The sequence below is a fragment of the Leishmania mexicana genome, chromosome 27, assembly GCF_000234665.1.
Source record: "Leishmania mexicana MHOM/GT/2001/U1103 complete genome, chromosome 27".
In the NCBI taxonomy this organism is placed as follows: Eukaryota; Euglenozoa; class Kinetoplastea; order Trypanosomatida; family Trypanosomatidae; genus Leishmania; species Leishmania mexicana.
The window spans coordinates 325184-337217 of NC_018331.1; the positions used below are offsets into that span (position 1 = coordinate 325184).

A 12034-nucleotide genomic window follows, 5' to 3' on the forward strand; every position below is an offset into this window, starting at 1 on the left:
GGCTCATCCCCTGGCACGACCTTGCCACCCGAGGTCACGGTAACCAGTGTATCTCAGCTACCGAGTTGCGCGTCCGCTTCGCGGTCACTCCGGAAAGTCAATGAGCCTGGTGTGTTCCTTCTCTTGAACGGCTTTGTATGCCGCACGGCGGACGCCAGCGGCCGATTTCGCCCAGTGGATGTGTTTTCCGGCGTTCATCGCGAGGCCGCGACGGCACCCCCCACGATGCCATCGGCGAATGCGCACTTCAGTTTCTCCGCCGGTTCAGCGGAGGAGACGAGGCGTTCCATCGACTCGGACTGTCCCCTCTTCAACTGCTTTGGCGTGCTCAGTGGTGGTGTCATCATCGACCCGATCGCCGCGTCGTTCGTGGAGTTCACCGACGCGGCTGTGTACACACCTAGGACTGTCGCCTCGCAAGTCGACACCGGGAACGACACGGAAGACGACCTCGCACGTGGCACTCTCCAGCAGGCAAACGAGCACGCCTTTCGTACCGGCGAGGCACATCTGATTCGGCCGGAATACCCGCTCACACTGTGCACCTCGGAGCTGCCTCTGCCCCCCAGGTCCTCTGATCCCCCGCTGAAGCGCTCTAAATATCGCTCAAGTCCCTTCAGCACCGCGGGAAGCACAGGGCCAACTGTCACATCGGCGCGTCACGCAGCACAGATGGGGATGGAGAACGTCGAGAAGTGGCTGAACCGGTTGGCGCCGTGTCCGGGTCACAGACCACAGTCGCCGAGGCGGGAAGCGTGGACGACAGTGTGGGCGGATGCCGAGGAATTTCGGCTTTCCATGCGGGCCCACAGCGACGTGCGCGCCAGCGAGGCGTCTCTCTATTTGCCACCGCGCATTCCATTTCCACTGCGCTTCCGCGGCCAGCCCATTTCCCTCATCGAAGAAGGAGCGAATGCATCCCCCGCCGCCAGCCAGCAGCAGCAGCAGCAGCCGGATCGCGAGGCGAACAGCGCGACAGCGGTTCCACCGGACGGCGAGCGCTGCGCCGCCGCCTCCTTTACGTGCTATACAGGTGTCCCTCGTTTCGCCGCCGCAACGGAAACCGCGCCACGTTTCGACTCGGCGGAGTTTGTGAAGGGGACGGCCGTCACCCGACTGCGAAAGCGAGTGCGCCCGTACTACGAGACCGCGTCGCTGGGGCGGCGCCGAGCCTCCGGCGACTACGAGGAGGAGGACAGGGAAAGGTTCTTGATCCCTTTTACCGATTCCACGCCTCGCCATGCTGCCTTTGCCCTTTTTCTGGTGTACTTCAACCATTTAGGTGTCCTCTGCAATGGCGTGCGTGTTACAGGAGAGACGGCGGCCTCATCATGTCTTGAAGGACTCGATGTGGGCAGCGCAACGTGGGGCCTTTGCCCGAAAGACCTGTACGACGTTTGCGCGGAGGTGGAGCGAAAGCGGCGCGTGACGAGGGAGCTGAGGGAACATTCTGAGAGGATCTTCGTTGGCGGCACGCGGTGGAGCACCACCGCGGGGAACCGCGACGCGGTCGCGGCGGCGTGGACAGCGCTGCTACTTTCGTCGCGAACGGCCTTACTGGAGCGCATTACGGAGCTCAACCGCCACATACACCAGCTCCACGACGAAAAGCAGCGTCGGCGGCACGCCGATGAGCAGGAAAAGCAGTGAAGGTGACAAGTCGAATAATGACAGGAGGAAGAAGGCCGCGGGGTGTGAGTCACTGGGTACCTCTATTTCCTCCCTCGTCCGGGTACTCTGCTGACCACCAAGGCAACTGCGGGTGGAGGAGGGGGGAGCTAGTGAAGCGTCTACGTTACAGAATGGTGTGAGGCATCTCTCGAAGATGCAGCAGCGCTCACACTGTCGAAAGGAGAAGAAAAAAATGGTACGGCCTGCGAGACCAAATCAGGACGTCGAACGTCTTGTGAAACGTCCTGCCTCCCCTATGCGCGACGTGGTCGCGAGTGAATGCGAACACGGTTTCCAAATGTTATGCGCACCGTGTCGTTCTATCCTGCAGATGATGGTCCCTCGTGTGATACGAAGGGCGGCTCATGATGCCTACTCTCTCCCTCTCTTCCCCGGCATCGACGAACGCCCACAACGACGCATGTGCTGTGCTTGTTGCATCCTCTCGGCTCTGCACAACTGGCGTCCTCCTGAATCCACCTCCGTCTTCACTGTCCTCTACCTGCGTGCGTATGGATATGGCGCGCTCTGCCCGAGAGCGGGGAAATGGGAGCAAGAACAACAGTCACACAGGCCCCCCCCCCACACACACATAGATACACAGCCTTCCTTGCCGCTCCAAATGCTGCGTATCGGTCGGCGGAGCCTCGCTGTTGTCACAGCGGCTGCCATTACGGACGCGGCGACCAAGCTGAACGCGCTCCTCGACATGAAGAATCGTACTCATCCAGTCCCTCACGGTGAGATAAAGCGCTTTCTCAAGGCGGAGGTAATGCCAGTGCTGACGGGAACGGAGCTGGACAGGCGCGGTAACTCAACGGACCTCCGTCACTTCCTCGGCCAGCTCACCCGCGACGCGGCCTTCGCAGCTGTCATCGTTGGTGCCCGTCCAGAAGCGAGCTTTGTGCAGGCGATCGTGACGTGCATCAAGGAGGACCATCAGCGCATGCGCTTTCTTCCGAAGATGTCCTCGCCACAGGCAAGCAAGATCATCGAATATCTTTGTAAGGCGGGCGTGACAGACATGGAGGTCTACCCAGTACTGATCTCGCGACTGAACTTTGGCACTCTGAACGAGCTGGGCAGGGTCATGTTTGCACTCACAGAGTCAGGCTTTCACGCTCTGAGCATACTCGTTGTTGTACCCCTCTACAGTGGAGAAAAGTGGGTGCTCGACTTCGACAAGGCGAAGACGAAGAGGAACGAGTCGTCGTGTAGCGCCTTCGACGCCGTGCGGGTTCTGCGCGCGCTCTCCAAATCGTGCCGTGCCTATGTCGAGGAATCCCGGCGCGCCCCAAAGGAAGGCATGACGGGCGTCCCCAGCGAGAGCCTTAACTTGCTACGCAACAACCTCCTGCGCTTTATCTTCGAAAACGCGTCCGTGCTGCGCGGGGCGCACTGGCTGAACGTTGCCCGCGCACTACTGAACTTCCCGAGGGAGTTCAGCGAACTGCGGAACTTCGTCCGAGACTACCCTGCCATCGAGAAGGAATTGCGGTCTGCGCTGGGTGTGTCAAAGGACTGCACAGCCACGTCGTCGTCGCATGACGTGAAAGCACCATGCTCCGTCAACTGCGAAAGCGTTGGGGCGGCGGCAATGCAGCGCGTATTTCAGTACGCCGAGCAGCGCAGTGTTATCCCAGATGTGGAGGTGGGGAGCCCTGTCAGCGCGGAGTTTCCTTTTGACCTTAGTTACGGCGACCTCTTGAAGCTGCTCCCCTTGCTCGATCAGTTTCCTAGCATGACATCTGCACAGAATACCCAGCAGCGTGCGGAGCTCGTGCTGCAGGTGATGTGCGCGAACGTGCACCAGCTCCGCCTGCAGGACCTTGTCACCGCGCTACAGGTGCTGCGCCGCATACGACTATCGCCCAAAACGACAGCGGCAGTGGAGACGATTGCGCACGAGGCGGGCAACCGCCTCACTGTTTCTTCTGCGGAAGAGGTGCTCGGTGCCATCTCCTTCCGCACGGTCGCGCAACTTGCAGCCGCGCTGGCGGCGCTGCGCGTCACTCGCTGCGACGGCTTCGTTACGTTTGTGACCACCAGGAATGACATATTTCCGTCCTCGCTGACCGTGGACACGGCGCTTTCCTTCATCAACGCTTTAGCGGGGCTCAAGATGACGCGCTCAAGCCTGTGCCATAGCGCGCTGGAGTCGATACTGCGCGGTGTGCTGAACTTTCACAGGCAGCAGCTGAGGAATGGGCCCCTGCTGGACGCCTTTCCCATCCCCGTCGCTCGGATGCTGCGCGGCTGCGTGCTGCTCGACTACATACCACCCGCGGACATTCTGCAAAGCTTTCTCGGCTCAGCGGAAGCACCACTGCGCGTGAGTGAGGAGGTGCACGGCGCTGGAGGTGTGCTCGTGTTCGACCTCTCTCGCTCCCTGTCCCACTTCTTGAAGCAGGCACGAGCCACCGCCCCGGAGCGGGAGAAGGATCTGTGGGACATTGGTGTAGTGGGGGTTGCGCTGCCCCTCGCTGTCGCGTGTACCGAAGACACCGTTCATGCTATGGAAAGCTATCGACAGACGGCGTCCTCCTCGCACACGGCGGTGTCGTGGCGCTCCACGGTCGACATGCTGGCGCTCTTCATTGATCCCCAGATGAACAGCACAAACAGAGGCACCATGGTGCAGCGCCTGCTAGAAGTCTTTTCAGAGGTGGAAACCTTGCTGAGGGCCGCTGCGACAGCGACCCGCGCACACCTCGACCAGTGCTCCCGCCACATCCACCACAGCGACGAGGCTCGTCAGCGTTCACGACAGACGCCCTTCAATGCCAACTGCAACATGCACTTTCTCTCTGCCTTGCTGATTTTCGAGTACGTTGTCTTTCACGCGAACACGCAGGCCGGGAGACCGCCCTCCAGTATGGCTGGCGAACCGGTCACTAGTGTCCGTGGCGATGCCGAGAAGGATATGGCAACTCTGGCGGGGCTAAAGGACCAGTACAGTGAGTTTCTTAGGACCCCTATCAGCGAGTCGGTGACCGACACGCCTATGGATATCGTGCGTCGCATCTTTGAGTGCCCGCTCTCGGGCCCCGTCGCCGGCTCAGCTGCGCCGCCACCCACAGTTGTGCTCCTGGAAAAGAAAGATGCGGTGGAAATCACAACCACACTGCCGTTTGCGCTCTCTCTCGTGATCGACCCGGGGCCAGTCAACGAGTTTTTCACGGAGCAGTGCATGTCGATTATGGTAGGCGACGCGGAGGAGTCGCATTGAGCTAGAAGGGAGCGAAGGCGGCTCGCGTGAGGTGCGCAGCGGCGGCAAAGTGCTGAACGAAAGACACGGGTCTCGACAGCAAGTGTGCGGGCGTCTCCGTCTGTGCTCGCCCTCCACACCCCTCTCTCTCCTCGCACGCGCAGACAGGCATCTGCGCCCCCGTTGAGTCTCACAACCGCGTATGTTTTTTTCTTGGGTCACCACCAAGTGTGATGGTTGTGTATGTGAGGAGGGAGAGACACAAAGCGAAACAGGTGCGCAGGAGACGCACTGGCGACCGCGATGGCACTGTTTGCGCTAACAGTACAAGAAAGGTGAGAACAAGTGGTCGCACATGCATGCAGCGAGAGCAAATGATCTGAGGCGGTTTCAGAGGTGGGCGTGAGAGGAAGCAGCGCCTTTCCTTCGCCGCATCTGTGTCGTCGTTGCTCCTCGCGCTGTCTGCGGCGACGCTCGTGTGCGACTCGCCACTGACTTTTCTGTGAGACGACAGACATGCGTCACATGTCTCACACGCTTTTTTTTGCTGTTGCCGTTGCTGCTCTGCTTGGCGGTGCCCCATTCTAGCCGGTTCCTGGCGTACGCGATGTACACAGCTGCGTGATGCTACTCGTGGCCAGTGTGCTGTGCATGGAAGCCACGCTACCCCTACTCGGCTGGACTCTTTCTCACCTGCTCCTCCTCTCCCTTGTCGACATCCGAACTGTCACTATGGTCGTGCCTTGCGCCAAAAACAGCGCTGTCCGTGCGGCAGTGCACACACTAACACACGGCAGTGGTCGTGTCGGTTCCCCCTCTTGCCCTCGCTGCTGAGGGAATATGGGGATGCAGCGCCCGTCATGGTGGAGCAGGCCGCCGTCCGCGCGGTTGAGTATGGCAGGTGCTGCTGCGGTGCCGTCGGAGGCCGATTTGAACCGGCTGCGCAGCCGTCTTCACCAGTCCGGCGCCATTGTATCCTCCCGCTCTGTGGCGTCCAGGGCGGATGCGAACTTTGACTTAGAGGTTGTCAACGTCGGTGAGGGACGGCGCGCCACCCCGGTAGAGCACCTGTTAGCGCGACTGGAGCAGCACGGCCTACGTCGCCGACTGGTTGTCGAGGACGACGCCGCGGCGTACGCAGTGGATGTAGCCGCACGCGCGGATACGGAGGAGAGCGCGAACGAGGACGATCAGGTGCATGCATCCCGGGAAGGCGAGGCTGAGGCCCCCGGGGCCGTATCCTCTTGCTCCTCGGGTGACGGGGCGTTCTCTTCCCCGGCGCCATCCCAGACCCCAGAAACGCGTGAAGCATACTACTACCTCTGCGTCCCTTGTGAGCTCCGCCTCACGCGCATCAGCCGCCGTCCGCCGCGCTGGCGCGCACTCGAGGACGTGCACTTCCACTTCTCCTCCGCGGCGCACCGCGCCACCGCGTCGTGGATGGCGGACGACGACATCGACGAGACGCTCCGCTCCACACCACTCATCACGCCGACGCACTACTACAGTCGTATCTACGTCAACGGCGTCCCAACACTCTTGTCACGCCGCCCGGGTGGGGGCGACATGTTCTACCCACTGCCGCACGAGCAGGACCTTGTGGCCCCTTCCAGCGCCGTGGCTGCGCGCGATGGCGACCGTGTCGACTACTGGCACGGCTCGCGGACGGTGTCAAACGCCTCAGAGGCGTCGGGGGCACCCGCCGACAGGTTCTTTCCCCCGTCGACGCTACGAGGTGCGCAGGGCGGGGCACCTGTCTTGTGGCATCGTGCGCTCCCCAGTCTCTACACCAGAACGGTTCAGGTTGTACACCGCACGCGCTCCAGCTGTCTTGCCGATTTGCCGGCAGACCGGCGAAGGTACCGCGTGGCCCGCACGAGGTCGCGAGTTATGGTAGGCGTCGACCATTGTCGCCTTGATGAGTACCGCGAGCAATCCTGGATGCCGCTGCACAAGGTGCCGCTGTCGCTGGCGGTGTATCGACTCCGGCGGGAGCGTCTTCCCAAGCCTCTGCTGGCCCGCCCCGAGTACGCAGGCCCACAAGGACAGGCTGTGCCACTTCGGTGCAGCGAGTCCGCGGTGGGGACAGCCCGGGCAGCTGACGTGGCACATCGGACAGTGTACACGCAGCCCTACCACCCAATAGCGGAGGGCTCTCGAGACTATCACAGGCAAGGAGACGCCTTCACGACAGCCGTCCCCGTGCCGACCACGGTCTTTGAGGATGAGTGCTATCGAGTCGCTCTCGTGTCCGCAGCGGAACAGGCGCACCACGAGGGCCTCTCGCACGCGGAGACCTCTCGGCGGCTGAGTCACTCCGTATGTCGGGCCGACGTTGCGTCGGAGGAGATCAATCGCCCGGTGCTGACGCTTGAGCTACTCATGCAGCACACCCAATCCACCTCCCAGTCCTGGAGACCTGCCGTTGGGTCCAACACCGCATTGAATAGTTCCTTCGTGCCGTCCACCGCGCCACCGTCACCTTCTCGTCGCAGCAGTATCAGCCACCTCACCAGCAGTAGCAGTTCAGGCAGCACGTCATCTTTGTCCTCGTCTGAACACTCCAGCACGTCGAGGTCTTCAATTCACACCCGCAAACGGGTCAAGCCGGAGGGCTGCCTGTGAGATACCTATCACGTTTCCTCTAGCGAGGGCAGATGCGCGCGTGTGAGCAGAGGGAGGACGGTTCGCTGCTTGGATGGATGATGCGACCCTCACTCGCAGTCCATGTCTTGCTTTTCTCTCTCCTCCTCCTCCTCCCCCCATCCACACGCATGCGTGCCTCGCTCGACGAACAAGAAACGAGCGCCTCTGCTGCGGACAGCGGAAGGGGAGAAGGGGAGAGGGTGGCGTATCGAGGAAGGGCTCACGCCTCGTCTCCCTCCGGCAAGAGAAGGAGTGGACTAATGAAGAACACACGACACGAAGCTCACTGGAAAAGGCGGCACCGTGCCGTCTCATGTTACTTTGTACCCATTGGGGGGGAGGGCACCTGTGGCGGAAGCCTGCGTGGGGTGACCACAGCAACGCCCGTTTCGCGAGCACTGCGTTTTATGTACTTGTCGTGTACTCGAGCGATACCTCTCGCGAAGCCACATGCACACATGCTGTCGTCACTGTTTCGCAACCCCACCCCTTACCCTCGACGTCTTTCTCTTCCTCCCCCCTGGCCAACACACGTACACGCGCCACCGACAACGGAGCATGTCACACGAGAACACCTGCACACCCTCCCCACACCCCAAACCGCACTCCTTCCACCTCCAAAGCACCGGACACGACTGACAAGGGCACGCGCCGCGCGTTTTCTGTTCTATGCAGTGGAGTACGGCAAGATCCTCTGTCTCCCTCCCTGTTGTGCTCGCTGGCTCATAGTCATCGTATCTCTCTCCACCCCCCCCGCTCTCTCTCCCTTCGCACCATGCAAGGAACTGTGTTTTCCATGAACGTGCTGCGAAGCCCTTTTGGGGTGCGTGGCGCACACTTGGTGCCGCCGTCCGACGCCGATGGGGCAGTGGGGAAGGTGTCGACGGTCACGGATGCCAAGGTCACGGATAGTTATGCGCAGGTGCTGCCACTGTACACGCCCCTTGGCCGTGCAAAACGTCAGACCTACGCAGTCTCCGGCACTCGTGGGATCCAGCAACTGGTCGCCAACACGCGCAGCGCCTCGTTACCGATACCGTCCACTCTTGTAGCAGCGCAGCGTGTCAACATCAGAGGGAACTCCATGCCATCTGCCACGCCGCAGCTGCACGTCATCTCAAAGCACGAGAAGGGTCGCCTGCTGGTGTGGAATGGACTCACCGGCGCCGTCGTCGCCGCCTGCCTCTTTCCCCCGTCGTTCAATGTGGATCACTGTGCAGTCGCGGCGTCGTACGTGTACACAACCGTGGAGGGCTCGGCGGCCACATCTGGTTCGGAGGAAGAGGCTTGCGTGTACGTATGGTCCCGCTCTACCCTTCGCAGCGTCACAGTGCTGAGAGGCCACAGCGGTCGCTTAACCGCGTTGGGGGTGTGGCCGATGGAAACCTCGACGCTTATCGCAACGGCAAGCCTCGACGGCACGGTGCGACTCTGGAGCCATCAGCACAACCCAGGCGCCTCGAACAGCGCCGTCGCTAACGAGGACCCGGTGCAGCTTCTGTGGGTGTTGGCCACAGCGGAGCTGGGGAGCGTGCACTCGCTGAAGTTTATCGCAGCAGACACGGTGGTGGCTGCCGCGACTCGCTGCGCACTGGCTTTTGTCCGCTTGCCCGATGCACCGGCAAAGCGGAAGGGCCGGGGCAGCGTGGTGAGCATGGGCACGGCCGACGCTCTCGCTTTCCAAATTGTGCAGTCTATCGTCGATCCGGACGGTGGCACTACGTTCCTGCATGTGTGTCCATACAATCGCACCAGTGGCGGAGTGGTGGCGGTGACTACCGCGTTAGGCCACTCTAGTCTGTCCCCCCTCGCTTCCCCTTCGTCACTTCGACTCAGTGCCGCGGCGCCCCTGTCGGAGTCGTCGACAGTGTACCTCCTGGCCGGCAGCACCAGCGGGTACATACAGGAGTGGACGGTGGATGTGGAGAACGCGACATCTGCAGAGGTGTCGCCGAAGGCTGCTGCCTTGTCCGCCGACCCGGTGTACGTCAACGTCAAGTGCCGCTGGTACCACAAGGCGCACTCCGCCACCGTGGACTGCGTCGTCACGGACGAGGATGTCGTGGTAAGCACGAGTCTGTTCGACTGCGCCCGCATCTACCACCGCACCAGCGGCGCCACCTGCGCTGTCACCAGCACCGCAGCGATTCCCGTGCTCGTGCCGCAGCTGAAGGAGCTCGTCTGGGGCACGATCGACGGTGCACTGAGCGTCGCGAGCTACGCGCGCTTTGCGTCTGGGATAGAGAACGAGCTGCAGCTGCTGTGGACTGCCAGGCCGCACGCGACGGCGATCCGCGGAGTGTGCTTGTCCTTGACACCAGATCTCCGCTGGGACACCCTGTGCACCGGCGCAGCCGACGGGTCTATGTGCGTGTGGAGGGCCATGCCGGAGTTGGGGCGGGCAGCGGCTGGCAGCGCAGCAGCCAAGAAGGAGGGCGCTGCGCCGTTGATAACCCACTTCTTGCACGTACTCGCTCTGCCACCGAACACTGCGGAGAAAGGGGACTCTGATGGGAAACGGGTGGCGGCCGTGGTGGCGGGGCTGAGGGCATCCACCGCTGGCAAACAAGGTGCCATCCTTGTCGTGGAGCTGACCGCCACTGGAGAAGTTGGCCAAGTCGCCGCCGTGCCCCTCAAGGACAACATAAAGGTGTCGTGCGCGCACCTGTGCCTCAGCGGCAATGGCACCCTCTCGCTCTGGGTCGGGACACGGTGTGGCCAGCTGTTGCACGCTCTCCATAAACCGGCGCAAAAGGTCTGGACAGCGCTGATGCCGGTGCAGTGGGATGCCAAGCCAAACGGCAGCGTGGCCGCCATCGCAGACGACGCAGCGTCGTCGGTCGTCATGGTGGCTGTTGCCGAAGTGCCCGATTCGCGTCGGGCGTCGCAACGCCTATCCCTCTCCGCGCTTCAGCTGGAGCCCAGGGCGACGGTGGAGACGATGGTGTCACAATGGGAAGGAGATGTTGCCCTTCCTTGCACTGTATATGCTGCCAGCCACCACGAACGCACGTTCGCCATGACATGGGTGAGCAAGATAGGCTCAGACGAGCAAGCCTCTCCGCGTGACATCGGTGGGCTTCTCGTGTGCAGTAGCGATGGCACCATGGTGCGCTGTTTTCGCACCAGCGTGGCCATTGCTGCCCCTTCTTTAGGCCTTTGGAACACACCCGAGGTGCTTGTCATGGCGTCGTCGTCCGGGCATGTAAACACCATTCAGCGCAACTTCGACGAGTCGCCGTCCTTCTCAGCCACAGCGGTGACCGCGCAAAGTCGAAACTCAGATCTTCTCTGCCTCGACATCTTTGAGAACAGCAAACGAGTACTGATGCCGTCAAAAGTGCGGACGACGCAGCTGACAGCGCTCCTGTGCGACGTGGGGACAGAGAGGGTGCGGCTGGCGGCGGTGCGGCAAGAAGAAGCTGATGTCGCAAACGAAGTGGCACTCTTCGATAACACGGGTCGAGAGTGTGGTCGCGTAACGCACGACGGCGCCGTTTTACTGAGCAACGACGCGTCTGCAGCATCTGCCTCGAAGCGACCGATCAGCTATACACCCAAACTGCAGGGGGCGTCCCTGTGTCGGTCCTCGGCGACGGCAGTGGCCACGGCAGCCCAGACTACCAACTGCACCGCTATCGCCGCACACGCGGGGGATCGAATCGTCTTCATTGGCTACGATGACGGTCTTCTGCAGATGGTTGACACAACTGACGTGTACGTCTTCTGCCGTCGCTGGGCAACAGACGCGACTGGCGTCGCACGACGGATTGTGGACGTGCGGTACGGTGGCTCGGGGGTAGCGGTGGTGCTGTTAGCGAACAATCACCTCTGCAGTTTCGCTATCCCTCCTCGTAGTCTACTCGATCAACCTTCGTTGTGATGAGGCATTGAGCATGGGCTTCTGTGCACTTGTTGGGTGGGGAGACCTGCTTTGTTTCCGGACTGTGTACCCATGCGCGCTTCGGCACGGCATCGTTGATTGTACAACATACTGAGGTGAAGAAGCCACTCCTTTCTTTTGTTTTGTTTCGGCGTGTGCCCATTGCTCTGCCCTGCAGCACGAGCTGCACGCCACTCCACCCCAGCCGGGCCCCGTCGCACAGGCGCACATGGCCTGGCGCGCAGCAGCCCTGGACACACGCGGTACAGCGTTGCGCCGACCCAGTCATCTCGGTGCGGCCTCCGTCCAAAGCTCGGCACAGACACACCCATTGCGCCGGTCCCCACGTGCCGCACCCTCCTCGAGAGTGGCGCAGGCCCCCTGCACCAGTGGGCAGAGTGAGGGGCCGGGGAGGGGGTGGGTGAGATGTGTTCGAGTCACGCTGGCACTCTGTCCCCATCATGTGGACGGCACAATGGTGTCCGCCGTCGCAGGCCGCTCCGACGCCACGCCGTCCACAACCTCACCAGTGACATCAGCAGCGATACATCGCTCTGACCTCCCCTACGTTGTTGGTGCTGGGCCCTGCGACACCACGCACTGAGGGGTCAACCCCACCCCCTTCC

General features: G+C 61.8%; 4 protein-coding genes across 4 annotated transcripts; all 4 read left to right on the forward strand.

Annotated features, from left to right (window-relative positions):
• Window positions 1-225: 225 nt before the first annotated feature.
• LMXM_27_0830 (conserved hypothetical protein) lies at window positions 226-1650 on the forward strand (the record flags this gene model as incomplete). Its single annotated transcript, XM_003876608.1, has 1 exon — window positions 226-1650. The coding sequence occupies one exon, from the start codon at window positions 226-228 to the stop codon at window positions 1648-1650; it is 1425 nt and encodes a 474-aa protein (XP_003876657.1).
• Window positions 1651-2293: 643 nt separating this feature from the next.
• LMXM_27_0840 (conserved hypothetical protein) lies at window positions 2294-4900 on the forward strand (the record flags this gene model as incomplete). Its single annotated transcript, XM_003876609.1, has 1 exon — window positions 2294-4900. One exon carries the CDS (start codon window positions 2294-2296, stop codon window positions 4898-4900), a length of 2607 nt encoding a protein of 868 aa, XP_003876658.1.
• An 819-nt stretch (window positions 4901-5719) lies between these two features.
• Window positions 5720-7504, forward strand: LMXM_27_0850 (conserved hypothetical protein; the record flags this gene model as incomplete). The annotated part of the gene is made up of 1 exon (XM_003876610.1): window positions 5720-7504. The coding sequence occupies one exon, from the start codon at window positions 5720-5722 to the stop codon at window positions 7502-7504; it is 1785 nt and encodes a 594-aa protein (XP_003876659.1).
• Window positions 7505-8300: 796 nt separating this feature from the next.
• Window positions 8301-11408, forward strand: LMXM_27_0860 (conserved hypothetical protein; the record flags this gene model as incomplete). Its single annotated transcript, XM_003876611.1, has 1 exon — window positions 8301-11408. One exon carries the CDS (start codon window positions 8301-8303, stop codon window positions 11406-11408), a length of 3108 nt encoding a protein of 1035 aa, XP_003876660.1.
• Window positions 11409-12034: the final 626 nt, after the last annotated feature.